At 59.1% G+C, this 9494-nt stretch overlaps 1 protein-coding gene across 1 annotated transcript; it reads right to left on the reverse strand.

Annotated features, from left to right (window-relative positions):
* Positions 1-247: 247 nt before the first annotated feature.
* Positions 248-4796, reverse strand: C8H8orf58 (chromosome 8 C8orf58 homolog). The gene is given in 8 exon segments (XM_011741955.3): positions 248-1105; positions 1108-1196; positions 1740-1846; positions 2070-2182; positions 2302-2410; positions 2552-2692; positions 3041-3519; positions 4641-4796. Coding segments are annotated over 8 exon segments (1206 nt in total). The 5' UTR covers positions 4681-4796; the 3' UTR covers positions 248-977.
* Positions 4797-9494: the final 4698 nt, after the last annotated feature.

Genomic DNA, 9494 nt, shown 5'->3' on the forward strand with positions numbered 1-9494 from the left:
GATGCCTATCAGTGGCCATTTCTAAGAGACATTCCTGTGTCTGACTCAAGCCAGTGACCCCCATGCCTATAGCCAGTGAGGAATCAGTGCCCTAATTCTCAAATATGAAATCTAAGAGGCCTCAATGAAGTGGCCTGCTCAAAATCTTGCCAGAGATCGGCCATTTTAGTCCCCATTAGCAGTCCCATGCCCCCCTTATCCCTCCAGCCTTACTTTCCCCGTTCCTATTCACTTAACGTTTACAAAGCACTTTGAGGCAGTTTAATCTCACTTTATCCTCATAACAAGTCTGTGAGGTAGGTAGGGCAGGCATCATTATTCCCAGCTGGAAACTGTGGCTCAGAAAGGTTGATTTAGGGTCTAAAAACTAGTACAGGCATCTGGTTTGAGTTAGGGCCTGTAAACGCTAGCACGGGGGAGAGAAGCTGAGCACTGGCTTTGAAAGTTATTCTTCTGTTCCCAGGTTGTCCCTGATCTTCCTCATTTCTGGTGCAGTCTTCAGGAGTCTGGGGCAAGACTCCATGCAGAGGCAGTCAAAGCCACACCGTTCTCTGTCCCAGGGCTGCCAGCACGGCTCTGAGGCAGAAAGCTCAGTAACTGCCCACTGGGGAATAAAGGTCAGTTCCATCCTTCTGCAGTGACCTCCCCCAGAATATCAACCCTTTGGATGCATTATTTCAGAAGAGATGGTTGGATCCAGCCAGCTTGCAACACTGACAGTCACACAGAGATATGCATACCATTGTGCATAAATACACATCTGCAACATGCTGGGCCCAGACAGGTCACCGTGTCAAAAACACTCCATGGACACCTGATAATGAGTGAGTTCACATTGTGGAAGCCCCGGGATTTCTGGTGAGGAGGAACAGCCCTGGAGCTGCCGCATCTTGGGGGCCTCTCAAGAAACCAGGGCTCCTGACCAGACTGCTTAGAGGAGAAAGATTCACCCTCCACTCAAGAGAGGAGGGCAGGCATCAGCAGCTTTTCCTGGCAATGTGGAGAAGCAGCAACAGGCCAAAGGGCGAGGAAGACTTCACAGCAAGTCCCCTCCACCCAGGGTCACCAGGTGCACAGAGAGGTCTCAGCCTACAGAAAGGTTTTGTGCTCGTTGTTTCTTAACCACTAATGACGGCATAAAGGTTTTCCGGTGGGGGCGGCACTGAGGCCTTTCAGGGAGGTCCGTGGACTCGATCCTGTGGAATAAAAAGAAGACATTAGGCTAGGAAGAGAAAATAAAACTAACAATGGTCCTAGAGTTGAGAGAACATGATTCATCTACTGGCAGGTAGCAGGGTGGGGGTGTGACCTGGGGCTGTTAAATGACTTGGTACTTCTTACCCCTGGAGAACTATTCGGTACAAGCCCCGAGGCATGATGGCCTTCACCCACTGTGAAATCCTTTGTGCTCCACCTTGCTCTCCCCACAAACCTGGGAGGTGGCCTAAATGTCAGCATTGAGGGTGAGGGGTTGCTGAGCTGGGGTAGGCAGATTTCCCACATTCTGGTCCTGGCTGTCGCTGACGTGTGGCTTTGGAAAAGCAACTACCCCCAACCGCACCCAGAACCCAGCCTCCTTATCTGCAAATAGGGTGTTTTAACTACTGTTTCTTCTAGCAGCCCCCAGACTGCCTCTCAAGTTTCGCGGGGACAATACTGACAACTGGCATGACAATCTCTGCATCCTGGCTCATCAGTCTCCTCTCCGTGCCCTAACCTGGGCTGGGCACAGGGCTCACCTGGGGTCAGAGCCATCAGGAGGGGCAGGGGGCTCAGGGTGGTGGTGGCTTCTCCGGCAGATCCGGTTGAGCAGGACCTTGACCTTGTCCCAGTGGGAGAAATCCCGCTGAGCAGAGGAGGAGGGGTCACCAAGAGCCCTCCCCACACTCAGACCCCCAACCAAGCTCCCAGAGACAGCTGTCACCACAGCCAGGATGAGTCGCCTGCTCCAAACAGGAATCAATCCTGTCATTTTCCCAGAGTTGCTGGCCCCCAGAATGCCCATGCATCCCCACCTCCCCTCCCCCCACTCCAGCCCACCACCTGCCCCACATACACCCGTCCCCTACCTTGTGTCCCTGGGAGGATGGCAAGTGGTACGCTGGCTCCCCTGGGGTTTCTGGCAGCCTGGGAGGGTTGGCGCTGGGCACCTCCACCTTTGGGGGTGAAGCAGCCTTTGCCCCTTCAGAAAAAGAATCAGGTTGGCCAGGGCCAGAAGACACCCCATCAAGCTTCGGCTCAGAGGACCTGCTGGTGGGACCCCAGGCATGCAGGACAAAGGGCGACACGATGGCCCCTCACCTGTCTGCTCTGTCTGGCTTAGCAGCTCCCATGGCCGCTGCCCCCCATTACCTGGGGTGTGTAAGGGGGACGGTAAAGGGGCTCGGGCTGACTCCTCCTCACCGGGATCCTGTGCACAGGAAAGACAGGTGATCAGGGCCTGGTTAGAGGGGTGAGGCTGTTCTGAGGGCAGCCACAGTTCCCGGGGTCCCATCTGTCCTCTCCCTCCCCCACTCACTGGCCCGACTACCCCCACTCGAATCTCACTCACCCCTGGGGGCCTCTGGATCCGCAGCTGCAGGTAGAGCTGCTGGAGCCTTGCCATCTGCTCCAGCACTAGGCACAGGTGTTCCAGATAGCGAAGACCCTGCCCAGGGAGGCAGGCCCAGGCTCCAGGCCCCAGGCCCCCCACCTGCGGGACATTGTGAGATAGGGGAGATTTCAATCAAACTCCTTCCCTACCCCAAGCAGCCAGGCTGGGCTCAGCCAGCAGATAGGAGCGGAGTGGGCCCCGAGGAGGAACTCACGCAGCCAGCTTCCCCACTGCCCAGCGGGGCATGGTGCCAGGCAGGGCCCGTAGCTGCCCAGCTCCTCTGTGGAGGTGGCCATGCACAAATGGAAGTGGGGTGCAGCAAGAATCTAGGACACAACCCAGCAATTAGGGGCAGGGAGTGCCGCACCCCGAGAGAGCTCCAGGGAGAACCAGAGGAGCTAAGCTGTCCGTCCCGCTCTTAAACCCAGCCTGAGAGTGGGCACTCACCGCCTCTTCCTCCAGGCCTGCCTCTAGGTCTGTGTCTGCCTCCATGGACTCCGGTTCCCCTGCTCCAAAAAGGGGCACTTCACGCTCGCACTTGCTGGGCGGCCGCAGGCAGCGGTGTTGTCCTGACAAGCTAGCGGGAGCTGTTGGGAGCGGGTGGGAACGCTCCAGCACTTGCCCCAGCTTCTGGCTGGCCAGGGGCTGGTCTACATGGGCTGGGGGCTCGGGACTCCCTGAGGATTCAAAGTCCAGGGAGTCCTGAGAAAGGCCTGGTAAGGCAGCCAGGGGGCTGTCCCCAACTGCCATCTCCACTCCTGAGTCCCGGGAAGCCAGTTTGAGAAACAGCGCTTCCCTGTTGACACCTGTGAGCTTGTCACCTCTCTCCCAGGATGAGCACCCGTGGGCAGCGTCCGGGATCCGTCTGTAGGTGCTGGTGACTCCAGGCACTATGCAGCCCCGTGCCAGGCCCTCGCCAGTCCCATCTGCATGGAGAGTCAGTGTCAGGCTGGGCAGGCCACCCCCAACACCCCAGCATTCCTGATGGCTGGCAGCACTGCCCCAGGGAGGAGTGTCCTGAACCAGTGAGGAAGGGTGGTCACTGGACAGCCACGGGCTGCCCGGATATGGCCCCAGCTATTTGGGAGATGTGTGGATGGGATTCCCTTCACAACAGTTGTTAGCGACAGGGAACCCGTGCTCTGAGCTCTGTGGTAGGCAAAGCCCTGGTAGGCCACATCCATCCATCCCTTAGATGGCCTGCGCCTGCGCTTCCCACCTAGGATCAGCCCACCATCTCCCAAGTCAGAAGTGGGGAGCCACAGGCTCTTCCGCTGCTCCCCAAGCGGGAGTAGGACTGTGTCCAGCTTCAGGGAGAGGGGAGAGGGTACAGAGAGGAAAGCCTGGGATCCAGTCTGCTCTCTGGGGGCCCCTGCGGCATCAGGATGCCAGGTGAAGTCTGTCCTGCAGCTCACGGGGAGAGTGATAAAAATCACCGCTCTAACCGATTTGGGTTTCTGTTGTAAGTGAGGAATAGTGAAGATTTTATGAGAAGTTTAAAATTAAAGAACTAAAGTGAAAGAAAGGGACGAAGGGACAGCATTAGCACCCCCTCACTGTCACCTCCGCCAGGCCCTCTCGCGACGAGGCGTCCTGGCGGAGTGAACGGTACAGGAAACAGGCCGGGGGGAGCGGGGACGACCTGCGGGGCACGCGGGAGCCGGATGCCAACCCAGGCCCCTCTGGGCAAGGAAGTGGGCCAGGAGGTCATTGGGTGGGAGAGGGGTCCGCAGCCACGGAGGGGGCTGGGGCGCGGGCGGATTCCCACATCCTCAGACGAAGCGGGAAGGTGAAGGAAGCGGAGCCGGAGGAAGTGGGGCGGAGGCGGTGGCTGGTTTAACGCCTGAGTCCAGAGGGGCTCCAGCCTGCACGGCGTCCCCTGATGACCGCCTCTCCAGAGGGAGGCGGTGAGGGAGGCGCAGCGGGGCGGGCGCCGCCCGCCGGGTGCGCGGGGCTGGGCGAGGAGCTGAGAGAGGCTGCCCGGCTTGGGGGCGGGAGGCGGCTCCGGGGCGGGGGGGCCCGGTCAGCCTGGGGGTGGACGACTCACCCCGGCCGTCCACGGCGAAGGCGCGCCGCCGGCCCATCATGACCCGCTCCCGGCCCCAGCCGCTGCAGCCTCCCGAGGATCCCGGCCCGAGTCCCTGCGGAGCGCGGGCAGCTCAGGGCGCGCGTCCCGACCCAGCTGGGCGCGGCCCCCGGACACTCCCAGCGGGGCTGGGGGGCGGAGGGCGGGGCGGAGGGGGGCGTGGCCTAGGGGGAGGGGAGAGGAAGAAGAGGGAGAGCGAGACGAGGAAGGGAGGGGCGAGGAGAGGGGAGGGGCGAGAGGAGGGAGGGGAGGGGCGAGAGGAGGGAGGGGAGGGGCGAGACGCGGGAGGGGAGGGGCGAGACGAGGGAGGGGAGGGGCGAGACGAGGGAGGGGAGGGGCGAGACGAGGGAGGGGAGGGGCGAGGAGAGGGGGCGGGGCAAGATAAAGGATGGGAGGGACGAGGAGGGGGAGGGGAGGGGAGAGGAGGGAGGGGAGGTGGAAGAGGAAAAGGAGGAGAGGGGCGAGGAGAGGGAGGGGAGAAGTGAAGCAGAGGAGAGACTCGAGGCAAGGGAGAGGAGGGGCTAGGACAGGGAGGGGAGGGGAGGGGAGAGGGGACGGGCGAGGGAAGGGGCGAGAGAAGGAAGGGGTGGGGTGAGTCGAGGGAGGGGAGGGGCGAGGCGAGGGAGGGGAGGGGCGAGGCGAGGGAGGGGGTCGAGGCGAGGGAGGGGGCGAGGCGAGGGAAGGAAGGGGTGAGACGAGGGAGAGGAGGGGCGAGGCGATGGATGGGAAGGGCACCAGGTGGGGGTTGCAGGTGGCGGGGTCGCCAAGAATGGGCATACTCCGCCAGCACCTCGAAGGCCCGGACTGGGTGGCGCCCCCAACTGTGGCTGGAGCCAACATAAGGGTCCCGATCCGCTGTTCTGCAAGGACCCGGCCCCGGCCTGGGGACGCCGTCTGGCTCGGGGCGCCGGGCCACCCGGCCCCCCAGGTTCACAAGCAGGGTCTGTTTTCCTGCCCCAGACTTACAGCCGAGGCTGGCTGGAGGGCCAGACAAGAGCCCGGAAGGAAATGGGAGCTCCACGTGCCGGCAGTGGGAAGAGCCCTGACCAGGACGCGGGCACCTGGTGCTCCCCAGCCGTGTGGCTTGGGGCCAGTCCCTTGGCCGCACGGAAAGCCGGGCGATAGGAGGGGAAACGATTCCTGCACACCGGGAAATCCTTTACAACTGCAGAACGTGCGTGTGTCCTCGGCTAGATCTGAACCCCCTCTCGGTCCCGTGCCTCTTTCTCATCCCTGGCTTCCTAAAGCTGGGGACTAGTTAGGTCTCAAGGTCTGGAAAGACGCGAGCCAGCGGGGAGCCGCCTGGAGACTGGGCCAAAGTGTAAATGTCCCCCTGTTCCCACCTCACCCCGCCTTTGGCCCGTGGGATTCCACCTCTCACTCCCCATCCTAAAAGGAACCCAAGCAGCTACTGAAGATGAGAGAGAGCTTGGTGACCAGACTGGGGCTGGTGGCCTCTAAGGAAGGCGCCTCCTCCAGAGGGAGGGGACAGGACTGGAAAAATCCCAGCAGGACCCAAATCCCCCGGAGGCAGATAAGGGAGCTGGCGGACGTGCAGACTTGCACCTGGACCTCTAGGGGAGGGGGGAGGCTGGAGCCAGAGCCACTGGAAGGAAGTGGCTATTAACTGGGAGGTGTAAGACCGTCTGTGCATCCCCTTCCCTTTGCTCCTTTCTGGAACCAGTCCCCAAACACCCCTTTATCAGACAGCCACAAACTATCAGATTTTAAAACTTTATAAAATGGGGAAACTGAGGCCCACGGCCAAGCCCTGTGCAGGCCGGCTGAATGACAGCCAAGTGCCGGAATTGCTGGCCATGTCTCAACAGAGTCATGTTCAAGCCCAGGCCCTTCCCTGCTAGCCATGGGTCCTCTGGGTTGCCCCCTCCCAGCCCAGTCCTCCTAGATAGTACCCATTCTGCTTCCCACAGGCAGAGAGAACCAGAGTGGTGGGCCTCCAGGAACTGCCTTATACAAGCCCAAGAAGATGTGTGGCATCACACTCACTGCCGTGCCAGAGCCCTGCCAGCCCTCCCTGGTTAGGAGGGAGCCCAGACTCCCTCCAAAGTAAGAGGGTGGGGGAGGGAGCCTTTGCCAGATCTCGCCCTGAATTTGGAGAATGTGGGGCAGGATTCCAAACAGTCTCTGTGGTGACTCTGGGGCAGGAATGCATTTGGAAACAGGAAGCCCAGCCAGCAGGAATGCAGTGTCTCAGCACAATGCTTTGTGTGTGACTCAAAAGAACCTCCACACACACACACCCCAACACACACTCCCCTCCAGGCCATGGTGCACCCCTCTCCCCTCCCCACACAGATACGACCTAGCCCAGGATCAGCTCACAGGAACCTGAGCCCTGTGGGGCGCGGGGGCAGGATCTGACCCAACACCCAAAGTATGGGGGTATCCCCCTTCCTGTGGCAGCCACAGCCCCAAGCCTAGAACCAGGCCAGGACTGAGTGATGCTTGAAGGAACGGGAGGGGCAGCCCCTCCGCACGTTCCTGACAAGGTAAGCCACTGCCATGAGTTCCTGAGACACAGTGTCCAGAGCAGAGTCAGCCCTCAGGCAGAGGCCACTGGTGCCCAGCGGCCCCTGCACTTCCCATGGGGAAGTCCTGGCTTCAGGAAGTGGGTTTCCTGCAAACTCAGCTGGAGCTAGTCCCTGTAGGAGGAAGCACAAAGCTGAGAGCCTAGAGAGGGCTGGGAAGGGCTGTGGTGACCTCCAGTTGTGACCAGAGGTGGCCAGAGCTGTGCCCGAAAGGCTGCCTCTGATGACAAAGGGACAAACTCTGCCCCCGACAAGCCAGAAATCCGGGAAGCAGGCTGTAGATCCATTCCTTACTAGCTAGGAGTACTTGGACCATTTACTGAACCTCCTGGTCCTCGGTTTCCTTATCTGCAGAGAGGATGATAACAGTACCTATCTCAGGTTGTGAGGGTTAAGCATTGAAAATATCCCTAGCACATCAAAAGCACTCCCAGAACTTAGCCATTATGACTGTCTAGCTGTGCAGCTTTGGAAAAGCCACTTTCCCTTCTCTAACCAAAGGGGGTTGTATCAGATGCTCCTTTGGGCCACTTCTAACTCTAACCTGTCACTTCAGTTGATCTCCACAATGCAGGAAGGGAAGAGGGCACCGCACTGGACAAAGTCCGGGGAACACAGGCAGTGTGTGGCAGAGGAAATGGGAGCACGAAGCTAGCTGGCTTAGGGTGGGGACAAGGTCAGAGGTAAAAGACCAAAGACTGCCTGTCCCCAGCCTCCTCTGCTGACCAACTCTTAACTCCGTTCTTCCAGAGGTAGGGTGGGGACAAGGTCAGAGGTAAAAGACCAAAGACTGCCTGTCCCCAGCCTCCTCTGCTGACCAACTGTTAACTCCGTTCTTCCAGAGGAGTTTGCTCCCGAGCCCAGGCTGATTGTGTGGCTGCAGAGAAACCTGGTGCTGAAATACTCAGGACACCTGGAAGGAGAGCCGGCTGCCACACCAAAGAACAAGGGCCAGTGGGGGATGTGAGCTGGAAACTACAAAGCCTTTAGAAGGCATTCGACACCTCACAGAATACCCATCATTTCACATGTCCCCACTCCCCACTTCTCCCCCTCCACTCCCATGACACTGCTGGCTCAGTATGGCATGCTACATACAGTTGGGAATCTATCCATAGCAGTAATCCAAACCATCTTTTCCAACCTGTCACTTCTCTGCTTACAACCTTCCAAGTGTTCCCAGAGCTGGGCGAGGTTAGCTCACGCCTGTAATCCCAACACTTTGGAAGGCCAAGATGGGAGGATGGCTTGAGGCCAGAAGTTCGAGACGAGCCTGGGCAATATAGCAAGACCCCATCTCTTAAAAAAAAAAAAAAAAAAAAAAAACCTTAAAAATTAGCTGGGTGTAGTGGTGCCTTCCTGTAGTCCCAGCTACTTGGGAGGCTGTAGGAGGATCTCTTGAGCCTGGGAGGTGGAGGCTGCAGTGAGCTAAGATTGCACCACTGCACTCCAACCTAGGCAATAAAGCAAGACCCTGTCTCAAAACAAAGTGTCCCTAGAGCCTCAAGGGGAAGTTCAAACCACTTCTGGCATTGTCAGCTCCCCTCCGATCTTATCTCAGTGTTCCCATTGGCCACTGCTCTGAGCTAAGCATCCCTCCAGCAGCCACCCCATCACTCAGCATTCCTCTTCTCCACCTCTCCAAGACCCAGCCCTCCTTTTGCATCATGGCCACTGCTTTGAACTCACTGGACGCTCCTCCGTGCGTTCCAAGGTAGCCCTTAGCGCTCACTACCACGTCCCCTTATTAATTCATGCCAGCTCAGTCGCTGCCACTGGCCTTCTACCTCCAGGAAAGCATGAGGAGTGCCGTATCCTTCCGTACTCCCACTGTGCCCAGAAGCCCAGTGTTGCCCCGTGAATGGGCCCCGCCGTGGGCTGCACTGGACACTAGGTGGCGCCAAAGAGGCTACCCCGTTTCTGACCAGCGCCCGGGACCCATAGATTCCTGAGCCAGACAGCCTTGATCTTTTCTGTAAAAATAAAGATCTTTCTCAGGCAGCCATCCAGGCAATAGGTGAGACGATGATATCATGGTGTAAATTATATCTACAGGTGCCTGAGGAGGCAACACAAACATCTGTGCCAAGATTCCTTCCACAAAGAGCCAGAGAGCACAAAGCTGCCGGCAGGGACCAGCCAGGCACCCTGGAAAGCCCAGCTTTGATCTCTGAAAAGAGAGCTGGGGCTGCCCCCTCCACAGCAGCCTCTGGGACTAGCACTAGGGGTAGTGGGTGAATCAGGCCCAAAATCCTAGGCTGGCAGG

The sequence above is a fragment of the Macaca nemestrina genome, chromosome 8, assembly GCF_043159975.1.
Source record: "Macaca nemestrina isolate mMacNem1 chromosome 8, mMacNem.hap1, whole genome shotgun sequence".
Lineage (NCBI taxonomy): Eukaryota > Metazoa > Chordata > Mammalia > Primates > Cercopithecidae > Macaca > Macaca nemestrina.